This window comes from Natrix helvetica (genome assembly GCF_964273705.1).
Source record: "Natrix helvetica genome assembly, chromosome: 5".
Classification (NCBI taxonomy): domain Eukaryota; kingdom Metazoa; phylum Chordata; class Lepidosauria; order Squamata; family Natricidae; genus Natrix; species Natrix helvetica.
This window is the reverse complement of record NC_138551.1, coordinates 40,377,250-40,393,081: the sequence shown is the minus strand read 5'-3', so window position 1 is coordinate 40,393,081 and position 15,832 is coordinate 40,377,250. Positions and strand designations below refer to the sequence as shown.

At 36.6% G+C, this 15,832-nt stretch overlaps 2 protein-coding genes across 2 annotated transcripts; both read left to right on the top strand.

Annotated features, from left to right (window-relative positions):
• The first annotated feature begins 335 nt into the window (after window positions 1-335).
• GPR35 (G protein-coupled receptor 35) lies at window positions 336-3,333 on the top strand. Its single transcript, XM_081953588.1, has 2 exons — window positions 336-462; window positions 2,007-3,333. Exon 2 carries the CDS (start codon window positions 2,018-2,020, stop codon window positions 2,948-2,950), a length of 933 nt encoding a protein of 310 aa, XP_081809714.1. The 5' UTR covers window positions 336-462; window positions 2,007-2,017; the 3' UTR covers window positions 2,951-3,333.
• Window positions 3,334-11,076: 7,743 nt separating this feature from the next.
• Window positions 11,077-15,429, top strand: LOC309393325 (tubulin alpha-3 chain). The gene is made up of 5 exons (XM_081955365.1): window positions 11,077-11,216; window positions 11,733-11,955; window positions 12,583-12,731; window positions 13,072-13,752; window positions 14,671-15,429. Exons 1-5 carry the CDS (start codon window positions 11,214-11,216, stop codon window positions 14,965-14,967), a joined length of 1,353 nt encoding a protein of 450 aa, XP_081811491.1. The 5' UTR covers window positions 11,077-11,213; the 3' UTR covers window positions 14,968-15,429.
• The last annotated feature ends 403 nt before the right edge of the window (window positions 15,430-15,832 follow it).

Here is a 15,832-nt window from a genome sequence, read left to right as displayed (position 1 = left end):
ATGATATTTTAAACTAACAGATTAAAAGAATTGGAAGGGAACTTGCAGGTCATCTAATCCAACCACCTGACCAAGCAGGAAATCCTGCATCTAAAATGTTAGTGTTGAAATGTGCAACCAAAAGTTTCAAGTGGATATCAGAATATTACAATAACTTACCAGGCTTTCATTGAAGTCATTTTTGGGGAAACTCCAAAGATTATCAAGTTCAACTTTTTTGAATTTCCGCAAGACAGCCTTGATTTTGAATGTTGATATGGCCATTCTGACCGAAGTGTTAATATATGAAATTGTCTTAACACAGGAATATGACAGAGCTGATTAATCTAACAGGAGAAAGAGTGATGGATTAAAAGCAGGCTGAGCAAAAGGACTCATCCTGAAAAGAGAGGGGGGAAAACCCAAGGTGGAAGCAAACAGAAGAATATAGTGAAATCTTTAAAATCCTTAAAATTCTGAAAGGTAAGTTCTTTTGGATAAATACTGTATGTCTAGATACTTCCAAATAAGTCTTTTATTGTTATAATTGTCACTTTTCAGTCATAACATCTTATAGTATAGCCTGACAGCTATATTGTTCATTGTTAGTTTTTAGTGCCTTCTCCATATTTTTCATTTTTTTAAAATGGAAAAGCTACAGTGATAGAAACCATCTATTCACAAGCACCACACTGCAGCTGATCACTAATTAGATTCGAAAATGTTCAGTTACATGAAACTGCCTATGACTTTAGCAACTATAAGCGAGTATTGCTTTTACACAGGCTCATACTGCAGCTTGCAAAAATAATTATTTGCAGACTAAACAGCATGCAACAATTCAGTACTACATAAATAACTTATTTTGTTTCAAATCACACAGCTGTTAAAAAGTGCAGATCTGAACTCTGGGAAAAGATCCTTTGCAAGTCAGAGTTCAAGACTGTACAATTTCTCTTGAAGCATCCTCATGGCAATGTCTAATATAGATTTACATGGCACAATCTTCTGTCTGTCTGTCTCTGTCTGTCTGTCTGTCTGTCTGTCTGTCTGTCTGTCAGTCTGTCTGTCTATCTATCTATCTATCTATCTATCTATCTATCTATCTATCTATCTATCTATCTATCTATCTATCTATCTATCTAAGAAACAGACATTGTGATCTCCGGAACTTTAAAATATATTGCTCACTATGCTTTCGTTAGCCACTGCTAACATCGTCAGAGTGTAAAAGCCATTAAAGAGATACCTGCCTTCGTACAATGTTAATCAATTTGGCATGCGTGTGTGATAGGTCCATCCACCTGCCTCCCACCTCTAATTAGCTTTGTTGTTTTTATATCAGGCATGTTAATTGATGCTCCTATTCCTATTCGAGGCAGGTATCTCTTTAATGGCTTTTACACTCTGACGATGTTAGCAGTGGCTAACAAAAGCATAGTGAGCAATATATTTTAAAGTTCTGGAGATCACAATGTCTGTTTCTTTTATAACTACACCTGGAACTCGCGATATATATATATACACACATACACACTTTTCATTAAAAATAATTTATAAGATGCTAAAAATGAATTTAATAATATTCAAATTTATAATTAAAAGTAATTTAGAAACAAATGTTGAAACTCTGCAATCTCAAGCACTACCTATACTTTATATTAATATTAAGCAGCATGACAAAATGAAAACATACGTTGTTCAAGCTTATTATAAACACTTCCAGTAAAGGGAGAGAGGGAGTTGTTCAGGTGTATTTATAATTGGTTAAGAATATTTAGGAGCCAATAGGAGTAAGCCCCTAGTCTGATAGAGGCCTTGAGCAATTACTTTCCAGTTAGTTCCCATCTGCTTTGTGGGAATAATTATATTAACTTTCTAAGATTATTGCAGGAATTAATATAGCTGTACTTTACACAATTAAAAATGGTACATATATAATGCTTAATATTGATATATATTAATTATGTAATAAATAAATAATTGAAATGTTACAAAAATAATCATTTTTAAATTTTCTTTTACAGATTCCCCCAAAATGAGCCTCAGAAATTATACTCGTGAAACAAGCATTCTTCTTGCTGAAGCAATCGTTTATGTGCCAGTGTTCTTTATTGGAGTTATCCTAAATGTGTTTGCTTTAAGGATATTCTGTTGCAAATTGGTCAAATGGACTGAAACCAGAGTATATATGACCAATTTAGCCATAACAGACTGTCTATTTCTCTTCACTTTGCCTTTCAGACTAGTTTCTAACTTTCTATCTACCGGTACATTTAAAATACTGACCAATATACACCTGAAAAAATTATGCATGGTTTTGGAGATTGCATATTTTATCAATCGATACATGAGCATCTTCCTTATTACCATCATCGCACTTGATAGATACATCGCCATAAGATATCCTCTCCAAGCAAAGACTATCAGGTCTCCTTTAAAGTCAGCACTTGTCTGTGGACTTTTTTGGACCATAATTATAAGTATTGTACTTGCATCCGCATATGTGAATAATGAAGAGGGAAACATTTGCTTTCAAACAATTCAAAGGACACCATCAGTGTCTTCTTTTGCCGTGGTAATATGGGGATTTTTTATACCTTTAATTATCTTGAGCTTCTGTTCTGTTCAAATAATTAAAAAACTCACAAGGAAGAAAAAGATCCATCTTCATGAAAAAAAGGTCATTCAGAAAGCAATCAACATAATTCTGGCAAATATGACCACATTCATCATCTGCTTTTTACCACTCCATGTTGTCTATTTCATTAAATTCATAAATTTCAAAAATGCTACTGCTGCTAATCTTAAACATGATCTGTCTCTAAATGTTGCTGTTATTCTTGCTAACACCAACTGCTGCTTGGATGCATTTTGTTATTACTTTGTAAGCCAGGAATTTAAGGAGGCTTCTGTAGTACAAAAGACACAGAATCAAGCACCTGAAAATCAAGTTACTGAAATTATTTAGGAAGGCCATGACTCAACCAACAATTCTGATACTTTCAAATCTGTCTCGAATCATTTTCCTCCTAAAAAGTTTTGAGTTCTCTTCGCAGTCTTGATAAAGTACAGCTTAGCCTTCTCTATTAATGTATTCATATGAAGACAACATGTTCCCACGTGTATGGGAGTATACATTATAAGTTTCAGGAAATCAATTTGAAATGCAGATTACTTCCTGGAAATGTTGCTGTTTCTTTCTCACATCTAATTAATGTCTCTTATTGTTTGATTTGTTGCTTTTTGATGCATCACATACACCAAATGGATATAGCATGTGTTTTTTACCCTATTTTGGACCCTACTCACTCTCTTCCCCCCCCTTTAATAAACACATTTTGCTTTGCCTGATGAACTTGTGGTTCATGCTGTTGAAAGGTGTGAAAAAACAACTTTGCAAAGTTAATCTCTCTATCAAATCCAGAGATTAAATTTTTATGAGCTAGATGACAAATTTGTGCCTAGGTTTTAAAGGACCAGTAGGCATATGAGATTTATATGTACTTAGCTTCTTTTTAATGGCTTTTCAAAAATTGTTCTAGACAATAAACATTTAAAATGTCAATTTTTATTCATATGGCAATAGTACACATCACTGTTCGTTAGCTAGCATTTTGATTTTTTTAAGCTTCTGTTTTAATTTCAAATAGTTTTATATATAGCAAATATTTTCAACTATGGTGCTTAATGCCAGGAAAGTCAAAAACAAGACTCCTCTTATTGTGATCTCATAAACAAGGAGCAGGATGATCTGGCATGTATTATCAAAACCCAGCTCATCCTGTGGTGGAAACTGCCCTCTCAGAAACTAGTCAGATTTAGGGTTTGGCCCCAGCTAAGACCCAGGGCAGGGGAGGAGAGCTTGCAGTTGTCATCTGGGAATTTCAGCCATCAGGGATGTTGCTTTACAAGTCACCAGTTGTGAGACCCAGCTCCTGAGGTTAGGTTCATGGGAGCAGTTGAAATTGCTGCTTCTGTACCCGTCTCACTGCCGTATAGCAACATCCCTACCTGAGCTGCTGGAGACCATGTCAAGGCTGGCTGTGGAGTTGCCCAGACTTTTAGTTCTGAGACACTTCAACTTGTAATCTCTAGGGACAACCTCTAAAACAGCCATGGGGACCACCATTAGAGCTATCAGCTTATCCCAGGCCATTCTGGCCCAACTTGGGACAGTGGCCACACTCTGGATATGGTTTTCTTGTCTGAACAGTGGTAATGTGATCTGAGAGAGGAACTACTATATTATTGGCCCCTCTGGCATGGTCAGATCACACCCTGGTGACTTTGAGGTTCTCTTAGGCTCACCCTCTCCACAGGGCAGCTGGACCCATTTAATTGGTCCACCCCCGGCAACTAATGGATTCAACTGGGTTTCAAAGAGAGCTGAGGGAAATACCTGCTGATTTTACTACACAGTTCTGCAGAGGCCCTGGTAGCTGCTTAGAATAGTGAGATGGTTTGAGCTTAGACAGAATTACTCTTGTGCTTTTCTTGGTCCATCACACCATTACTTTCCCATAGTTCCCAGAGGACTTGAGGGAGCTGAAAAGGATTAACAGAAGAACAAATTTGACCAACACTAGCTAGAACTGCTATCAAGACTACCTCATAGGCAGTAAGAACAGGAAGAAGCTCCAATACATTTCCACTTCTATTACATCCATCAAGTCCCACCCAGCACCCATTTAGAGCTAACTGAACTCTTCTCGGGAATAGGAGTCTGAAGTCCCATCTGTAGGACGATGCGAAGGAATTTTTCATACATTTGGAGGATAAAATCATCCATTTGTTCCCAAATCGATTCAAAATATGAGAGTCTTGCAGATATGACCAGAGAACATACTTCCCAGTAATCTGGAAACAGTTTGATTCTATTGACCCTGAAGAAGTGGACAGGATCCTCCAGAATGTAAACACCATCACCTGTGTTAGATCAACATCCCTCCTGGCTGGTTAAGGCTGCCTGGAAAGTGTTGTGTGGGTGAGTCCAAGCAATGGTGAATTCATCTTTGTTGGAGGAGGTACTCCTGGATTTTTTTGAAGAGATTCTGGTAACCATCACTGGACCCCCACTGTTATGGACAATTCTTGTCCATGCTCCCTAAAAAGGTACTTCGGAATGCAGTGGTGTTTACAGTTCCAAATGATTCTGGAGGGAACATTATCTGGACCCTTTTCAGTCAGATTTCACGCCTGGATATGGGGCAGAAACAGCACTGGTCATGTTCATAGATGACCTTTGGTAGGAGCAGGATGGAGGTGGTACATCCATCCTTGTTCTTCTTAACCTCTTGGCAGCTTTCAATACTAGCACTGATGATGTTACCTACTGGTACTTTGGGTAATGAAATGTCTGCAAGAAAACAACCAAGCTCAGAGAGCACCAAGGACCTCTCATTTCAACCCTTAGCTGCAAATATTCTGGTTTATTGGCCTTCAATACCATGGTATCCTTTTGGGCCGATTTAGAGAGTTGGAGTTGAGTGGCACAGTTCTGTATTGATTCACCTCAGAGGAAAGAGGTAAATCCCAATAGATATTGATAGGGACAGAGATGATCAGTTCGCAGCCCCTGCTTTGTGGGGCACCTCAGGACTAGGTGCTTTCTTTGTTCATTTTCAACATCTACATGAAACCACTGGGTGAGATCATCCATTACCAGTATGTAGATGATACATGATTATATATGTCTCCAACCCAGATGAAGTAAACTATGTTATAGACCAGGGGTGTCAAATTCAATTTCATTGAGGACCACATCAGGGTTATGTTTGACCTTGGGGGCTGGGGCTGGTGTGGTGTGGCCAGCTCGACATCACTCATGTCACTGTGGTGGCCCGAGCACTCTGGAAGCAAAAACAGGCCCACAGGCTCCATTTTTGGCTGCAACAGCTTCCTGCAATGCTCTGCCAGTGAAACAGAACTCAGGAAAGCCGCATGTAGCCCTCCCGAGCTCCGTTTTGCTGGCAGAGGTATTGCAGGCCAGTCATTTGCTGTTTCTAGAGCAGCCCCATAGCCACATTTAAGCACCCTGTGGGCCAGATCCAGCCCCTGGGTCTTGCGTTTGACACCCGTGCTATAGATGTTCTTTCACAGTGGCTGGAGGCTGTGGGTACCTCAATGGGGAACAACAGACTTCAGATATAGCCCCTCTGCATTCAGTTTATTACCTTTGGTCTTAGGCTGGGATTACTACCACTGACAGACCCAGTATGTAATCTAAGTGTTCTCCTGGACTCATAACTCCTGTTCAAAGAGCAGGTGGCAGCTGTGGCTAGGAGGGGCTTTGCTCAAGTTTCCTGGATAGGAAGACTCTCCGCTTGGTCACTCATGCCCTTGTCATCTCCTCTTTGGACTGCTGCAATGTGTACATGGAGCAACACTTGAAAATTTTCCAGAAGCTTTAGCTGGTACAGCGTGGGCCATCTAGCTGCCCAAAGAACAGTGCATGTAACACCTTTGCTATGTGAGCTCCATTGCATGCCAGTTTGCTTCTAAGTCCAATTCAAGGTTTTGGATATGACTTTTAAAGCCCTTCATGGTATGAGGCTAGGGTACCTACAGAAGTGTCATCATTATATTACATCGGCCCATCTCACTCAGGCAGGCAGGGAAGGTATGTTGCAGACCCTGTTGGAAGAAATGTCCTTCTGGGTTCAGTTCCAAGTGGGGAAAAAGAAACTGGAGACATGGAGGCTGCTTGGAAAGATGGTTTAATAGTGGAATAATGGCTTCAGTCCTGAACAGAAAAGGTGATCACATGCTTCAATGTTGGGTGAAGAAGAAGAGAGAGAGCGAAGAAGGGGTTTGCTGGGTTTTTTATAATCTGTTTCAGCTTCAACTCTGTTTCCTGTTCCTCTGTAAGAAATGTATTCTAATTAGTTGTCAGACTCCCATGGGGCCATGCAGGGGCAACTCTCTAGGCTGTATTTGGAGTCCCAAGTTTGATTGAGTTTCCAGTTGCCATGTGGTGAGTTTCTATGAAAAGCTGATACTACCTTTATTATATAAAGTAGACTAGCTCAGGCTTTAATGGCTCATTGACAAAGGGGGTGGGGGCAGGAAGCTGCAGGGAGTTTGTCTTTAAAAACATGTTTCTCCCTTTTCACATCCAGGGAAATGTAATATTCTGCCTTTTCAATATTTCCTAGGATTTCATTTTTTTAGGAGGGGGAGTGCAGTGGTGGGTTGCAGACGGTATGCATATTGGAGCCTGCCCGGAGCAACGGGAACCATTCCGGTACGATGCTCCGGAGGGCCCGCCCGCCCGCCCTTCTTACCTTTAAGCCTTTGGCGCTTTCGCGCACGTGCATGGTACATACAGCACCTGCGCAATTCTCCACCGAGCAGCTGGAGCATCACGGGGGCTTGTGGAGGCGTAGCAGGCAAGTATGACGCATGCGTGTGCCACACACGTCCATGTGAGCGACGCCGGGCCCGTTCCAACCATACCAGTTGGAACAGGATCCGGAACCCAGCACTGGGGGATTGAATGCTAACTTTCTACAACCACATCAGCTAAAGAATTCTGACTAACAGTAACCAGGAAGAGAGGCTTCCATGCCATTGCCCCCAACTGTGGAACGTTCTTCTCCTAAAAGCAAGGCAAGCTCCCACTCTACTGGTCTTCCAGAAAGGTGCAAAAATGCTGTGGCCTTGCTTGGGACTCATAAAAGATCATGCAGTTGTGGGGCTGGTTAGTGCCCTGAAAGCCCTTCCTCTACCTTTTAATTAACTACTGATATTAATTTTGAATCCTTCCTGGTATTTTTAAATTTAAATTGCATATACTCTTTTTATGTTTTACTATATTTTACTTGTACATAGCGCACAATTCTTTCTAGGGGAGATGAGTATTTTAAAATTTTGATGAATGAACGAATACTTGTTTCATTTATAGACAATTTAGGATTAGACAAACCTCACAATATAACCAAGGAGAGAAGTTTAAGTAGACAAAAGTAATATATTACTTGGATGTTTATTAGTTAAAATTATTAATATACGTAACTAACAAATTATCATTCCACAGGCACAGATGTACTTAACATTATTGCTGGTCAAAACCATTTCATCTATACAATTTAATACATTAATTTCACTTATTCAGAATTTGAAAATTTGGATTTTTTAAAAAGATGCAAAGATCTACTTCTACCATCCTTTGATCACTTAGATACCATCTATTTTGGTTCAGTTCCTAGTCCATGCATGAACAAATGCCAGTTACAAGTTGACTTTGTAGCTTTTCCAGGGACATTCAAGTCATTTCTTGATTCTGTCCATCTTGCTTATTTCTACTTGCTTATCTTCCCTTCTAGTTTCCTCAATCTTCCTAAGCAACATCTCTTTTTCTAGGACACTGCCTACCCATATCATAAATCCCAAAAATGTGAGTTTCTGCTTATTGATTATAATTTTGCAATCCATTTTTCTAGGGTTTGAACCTAGAATAAGTTCTGACTTATGTATGACAGTTCCCACTTAAGATAAAACCTTAAGTCATGTACTGCCTCCTGGTGGTCAATGTAACCATTTTGACCAACCACCCTCTCTTCAAGAACATGCTTCCTGACATTCCTCACTTTGCACACACCATATTTTTATTCTTTCTTAGTTACAAGATCTTAAGCAAATCTCTTTATTTTAATAAAAAGCCATTGTCACTTTATGTGTGGAATTAGTGCAGTGACTTGTTAATTTGTACATTAACTTGCATTTTTTAATGCAGTGGTGTGTGTGTGTATGGGTGTGAGTGGGTGTATTTATCGGTACATATTTTATGCAACACTATCTTATTTTTTGGTACAGATTGATAGCATATCAATGGCTTTTTTCTCATGCAGCTTAAAAACTTCAAACTTCAAAATAAATATGGATATATTCTAAACAAAATCTGCTAAAGATATAGATACGTCCATATATAAGAGCAGTAGGACATTTGGAAATGTAGGGAACAATTATAGAAAATAATCTTTTTTTTAAATATACACACACACAGAGGGAGGGAGGGAGGGAGGGAGAGAGTTGAAAATTTGAACAAATTTCAATTAATTTTAATATTATATAAATGCCTATAAAATATAGATCAGGTTCTTTCAAAAATATGATATGAATATTTTAGATCTTATCTTAGTGAATCAATTTGGAACTGTTTATCAAACAAAATTCCATTTAACTTTTTTTAGCATTTAAATGGACTATAGTACAATAACCTTCTAAATTAATATTTTATTAATCAACATTTTTCTACATTGTTGGTACTCAACCATTTTTGATGGTAATTACTATATAAATAAATGTTTTTAACATAGTTGAAAAACAATAGTCAAAAAGGAAGATATTGTGTAACTTCGAAAATAAGTCATAAAATAAAAAAAATCTGGAAAAAACCTTCAATGAATGAAGATTTTATTCACATTTCATATAAACAGTTAGAAGATGCCACTGAGATTATCCACTAAAATACTATTCAGTGAAGTGATCACCCTTTTCTAATTATATGAATAAATTAATTCCTAAGATTGTTCCTTCATAAAATATTTTCCTAGGGGAAAAAATTGTATATTCAAAAGTATATTTTTTCTTTTAAAATATTTATTACCGAATTATTTTTGTGGATAGTTTACATTATGTTTTTTTAAAATATTTCATTTTTTTAAATCTTCAATGTTTAACAAATTCTTCATAAAAATATATAAAATGTTAAAATGACATGTAGGAGTAACATTATTCCCATTCTTCCAGAACAAAAGTCTAATATAGTAAAGGAATGAGGATTTCTGCTTATATCATTACTCAGTTTCTTAAACAATGGAGTTATTTCTTTATGCAGTTTACAGTCTACACCTAAGCTATATTTATTTTCAATGAAAATTATTCATTTTTCATTTTATAGTGTACAATTCTGTCTTGCGTTTAACAGCATTGCCTAATTTATGGGTTCCAAAAATATGATACATGAATCCAACACATTTTGTCCGTCAGGCCGCAAGTAAAAGTAAAACTAAGTAAATAAATAAAAAGTAATTTAAAAGATAATTGTAAAATGTTGATTGGCTGACAAAATGAAGTTTCCAAACAGTGACTTACAACCATAAACAAGTGGAGTTAATTATTTTCTTTTCACTGTTAGTTAGTGTAGAGAAACTTCCAAGATTGAAAAGCAATGGCAGTTAAACAAAGTATTACAATATTTTAAATACAAAGACCCAATTCTGTTCTGATTGGAATATATAATGCATATTGTTACATACAAAAACACACATATCAACAATAACCTTAAAGAATAACAAATATATTGTCATATTTTACAGAGAAAGAGAGAATAATGTAGATGGATGATAGATAGGCAGGGAGGCAGATAGGCAGCTAATGGCATCTGAAAATAGAAATAGAAGTATTTTTTTCCTGAATAACATTGAGTCAAAAATCCTAAAGGTGCTTTTTCAAGTGTATGGTGAATTTGGGATATTTGACTGAATGTTATTCAGGAAAAAAATACTTCTATTTCTCTTTGCAGATGCCATTAGCTGTCTATCTGCCTCCCTGCTTATCTATCTATCTATCTATCTATCTATCTATCTATCATCTATCTATCTATCTATCTATCTATCTATCTATCTATCTATCATCTATCTATCTATCTATATCTATCTATCTATCTATCTATCTATCTATCTATCTATCTATCATCTATCTATCTATCTATCTATCTATCTATCTATCTATCTATCTATCTATCTATCTATCTATCTATCTACAATATTTATTTTAGTGTTGAGGCTACAGACAGAAGTTGCTTCTCAACTTCTATATTAAATCTAACAATGAAATAAAATCTCAGAAAGTAGCAAGAATCACACCGCAATGGATTTCACTTTTTTTTTTAAAAATTGAGGCTTGCTGCAGGAGAATTCATGAAATCTCGATCCTAACAGATGCCCAGTCGGAGAACCTATTTCCCGCTAAAAATTCCACAGATCTCCAATTCTTCATCACTAGAAGTTCATCCCAGACTAAACAAAAAACAAAAAATCTGTTCAGCCAATCAGCTTCCAGGTGCTGAACAGCCTCCACCAATGGTAGCAGAGTAGCAGACTGCAGTTGGATGTTCGCGATCGGGAACCGTTACTCTAACGGTCGACAGTTGAGGCCACCCTCAAACGGGAGTTGAACGTCGAACCTCTGAGGGAAAGCATTGAACTTCGTCATCTTCGTCAGGCATCATGGTGGGAAGTCGGGCTTGGGTGGCTGGGTTTGGTTCAGTGGGGAGCGGGGTCATGACAGCTCTTTAAGCCTCTTGGCGTAACAATGCTATGAGGGAAATGCGACTGTAGGGTACGAGAATGATATGCTCGTGGAGGAATGCGGTCGCCTCATGCGAGTTTTCCCGCGCGAACTTCGCCTCGGTTGAGGCTTCGTACTTCGTAAAAGCGCGATTCGGTGGAGGACATGGGTTGCCTGGCCCTGTATTATTTTGTATTTGGCTAAGCACGAGGCTGGAGGCCAAGCGGAAAGGGGGAAACCGTTTTCAAAGACCATTTTTTTTAAAACCTGGGTGTCCTAAGGGCAATTGATCATTAACATAGTGCATATTTTAAAATAGACATTAGAAATCAAATGGGTACATTATCAAAATACAGAAATGGGTCAGTAAACATTTTTGTGGTGCTTTATCATTATGCATACTTTCAAAAATAAGCATTAATCATGCCTTTTTTTTTAAATTACATTTTTTAAAATAGCGTGAATGTATCTCTATCCACGTTGGACAAGCTGGAGTTCAGATTGGTAACGCTTGTTGGGAATTGTATTGTCTTGAGCATGGAATTCAGCCAGATGGTCAGATGCCCAGTGACAAAACCATAGGAGGTGGAGATGATTCCTTTAACACATTTTTTAGTGAAACCGGTGCTGGCAAGCATGTACCTAGAGCTGTTTTTGTGGACCTTGAGCCAACTGTTGTTGGTATGTATAAGGGCTTGGAAAGGTGGTAACGTGAATTATCAGAAATAATTTACATTTATAAAATACTTTGATGAAAGCAATTTTAAAATAATCCCCCACTAAGTTAAGTTTGCCTTTACGCATTGACTTTATTAAATGAAACCCAACTCTGCATTCCGTTAACAAAAAGGTAACATAGGAAGTTATTTCATTTACCCTCTCTTATATTAATAAAAGTAAGAAGAATAGAAGTACGCTGTTTACTTTTTTATAAGTTTTTTTCTTACCACCTTGATATATCCATATAGTCAACAGAAGTGAACTAACCCATATTTTCATGCCGAGAGTCTTCTGTCTGTCTATGATTAATTTTAATTCCTGCAAAAAAAAAGCCCTATCTTTTGTTCAGAAATATTAACCAGAATTGATCTCATAAGTATCTGAAGTATTCTCAAGTTTGTAATGTTTTTGGATAATGTAAAAACAATACATATGCTTAGCAAGGAATATGAACAGCTGAATCCCTTCCAACTCGGTTATTCTATTAAGTACATTTTTTCTGAGTGTGGAATATTATTAGAAATAATAAAACACTTCTGGATTTTGAATTAGAATTAAAGTTTTTGGTGTTTTTTTTAATCCTCAAAGATGAGGTGCGTACAGGTACTTACAGACAGTTATTTCATCCTGAGCAACTCATTACTGGAAAAGAAGATGCTGCTAACAATTATGCTAGAGGCCATTATACCATAGGAAAAGAGATTGTGGATCTAGTGCTAGATCGCATTCGAAAATTGGTGAGTCATTGTGAGATGTGAGTTAGAAAATATTTGCAAATAAAAATGTGAAATGTGAAATTTTACCATTTTAAAGTCAGGAGCATAGAAATTCTAGTCTTTTATTTTCAAAAGTATATGTTTAAAAATACTTGATCTGTTTAAGTAAGGAATGCATATTTAGAATGAAGTATACTATATTGATTTTTTTAATTTTAATTGACTGGATGGTATTAATGAAATATTTTAAATGAATATAATAGCAAATAATATCAGCATGTTAAATTTATACTGTTGAAATTAAGTATTCTGTTCAATGACCTCACTTTTTGTTGGGTTTTGGGGGGTTGTCTTTTTGTAGGCTGATCTGTGTACTGGTCTACAGGGTTTCCTTATTTTCCATAGTTTTGGTGGAGGTACTGGCTCTGGATTTGCATCTTTGCTAATGGAAAGACTCTCAGTTGACTATGGGAAAAAATCCAAACTGGAATTTGCAATATACCCAGCTCCACAAGTATCTACTGCTGTGGTGGAGCCTTACAATTCTATCCTTACCACACATACCACATTGGAACATTCTGACTGTGCATTCATGGTGGATAATGAAGCTATTTATGATATATGTCGACGCAATCTTGATATTGAACGTCCTACTTACACCAACCTCAATCGTCTCATTGGTCAAATTGTATCTTCTATCACAGCTTCACTACGTTTTGATGGTGCTCTGAATGTAGATTTGACAGAATTTCAAACAAATCTTGTTCCTTACCCACGAATCCATTTCCCCTTGGCAACATATGCTCCTGTCATTTCAGCTGAAAAGGCATACCATGAGCAGTTGTCAGTGGCTGAAATTACTAATGCTTGTTTTGAGCCAGCTAATCAAATGGTAAAATGTGATCCTCGCCATGGTAAATATATGGCATGTTGCATGCTATACAGAGGTGATGTAGTGCCAAAAGATGTCAATGCAGCTATTGCAACAATCAAGACAAAACGTACTATTCAGTTTGTGGATTGGTGTCCAACTGGATTCAAGGTACTATATTATCAAATAAAAACAAATATGGAGTATAATCTTAGTGAACTCCAATGATTTGGGTGGAAACTTCATAATATAAAAAGTAATAAAAAAATGATATAATATATGAACAAGATTGCATTTACCTAATAACTCTTTCCACATAAAGGGATTATGTTGTAGACTTGAATATAGCAGTGATATATTTCTTGCCCAGATCAGATTATTCTCCCAATTCTGAAAATGTTGAACAGCATTTATTTTATTAATGTTTGTGTGGTGCTAAGCTTCTTATGAAACTTGAGCCGACTTTTTAAATTCTTTTAAGATTTTTAAAATAACTGGAGATGGCAAACATACCAAATAATCCTTCTTCCTATTTTCTGTACAATAATATTTTGAGATGGATTGGGCTGTGAGAGTGACTAACCCAAAGTCATCCAGCTGACTTTCAGTGAAGTAAATCATGTTACATGAACAGTCATTTCATTATGAGATGGGTGGCATATAAATTCAATAAATAAATGCTGCACACCAAATTGCATTTCAATTAGACTGGTACAACCATACTTAGGATAAATAAACAATTATTCTAAATGAAAGCTAGTTTGCTTATTAGAGCTTTAGTATATTTAAGAGAATTAAACCATACTTCAATTTATTAATGTATCTGTCATGATAAAAGTGAAGCAATTTGCATAGATTAGGAGTTTTCTTTTTATTTATGAGGTAAATGTGAATACATTCTCTTTTTGTCTCTAGCTCCCTTTTTGATTCAAGGATTCATGTCTAATTTTTTGTTTCCCATTATGCTTTTATCCACAAAATGCTTGGGTGGGGGGGGGGAGACGGGAAGGCAGGGAGAGAAAAAAAATGGCTTTGAAAATTCCTTGCACTATTGAGGGAAATGTAATGAATGTTTTTGCCTTCCTTTAGGTGGGCATCAATTATCAGCCACCCACTGTAGTACCAGGAGGAGATTTGGCCAAGGTGCAACGTGCTGTATGTATGCTGAGTAACACTACTGCAATTGCAGAAGCTTGGGCTCGCCTTGATCATAAATTTGATTTAATGTATGCCAAGAGAGCCTTTGTGCATTGGTATGTAGGGGAAGGAATGGAAGAAGGAGAATTTTCTGAAGCCCGAGAGGATCTTGCTGCACTTGAAAAAGATTATGAAGAAGTTGGTGTTGATTCTGTAGAAGCTGAAGCTGAAGAAGGAGAAGAATATTAAGCTATGCTATCTGTTTCAATATTTTGTACTTTCAGGTTCACTTGTTCAGTTCTGAATAAACATTTAAGTGTTCTAAGAAGTTTAATAGCTATTATTTAAAATAGCTTTAAAATCATCCCTTGAAACAGTTTCTATAAACTTTGAGCAAAGCATAAAATAAGTTTTCTGTAAAACTCTCAGAAACATTCATCCATTCTTTATTTCTCCCTTTTATCCTTACAGGGTCTTTTAAAAACTTATAAAGTAAGTATTCTGAAATAGTCAATGTGTTATTGCATCTTGTGAATGTACATAATAAAAATGATACTGGCAATGTCATTGATTGTGTATTTCGAATTTTGTTAATTAAAGTAATGTGAATAAATATCTTGTTGCAATCTTATCAATGGATTTGGTCTGGTCTGGTTTTATCTTCACTTTTATCCATTGAATTTTCAGAACTGGTTGGAAATAAAAGTTTGGGAGATTATAAAATTACTGATCTTTACTACGTGGAAATGAAATGGATGAATATTCTACGTAATCAGCTAAGCATATTGATCCTAAGACATTAGCACAAACTTGCTTTACATTAAAAGAAACATTTTGGTTCTTACATTCTGCTAGCTGATAAATAGCTTAAAGGTTTAGGTGCAGCAGTAACAAGTTTTATGATAAACTCAGCTATATCAGATTTCAAATTTTTCTATCACTTGCTAATAAAGGCCTGAAAATATAATAGCATAAAGTGATGCAATCTACTTAGTTGAATTATACAAATGAGATAGATGGGGTTGATCAGTTGCATGGCAAAATTAATGTGCATGTGTTGGTTATCTTAAATTACAGATAACTAGACTGACATCTATTGGGAAGCCCTATTCAG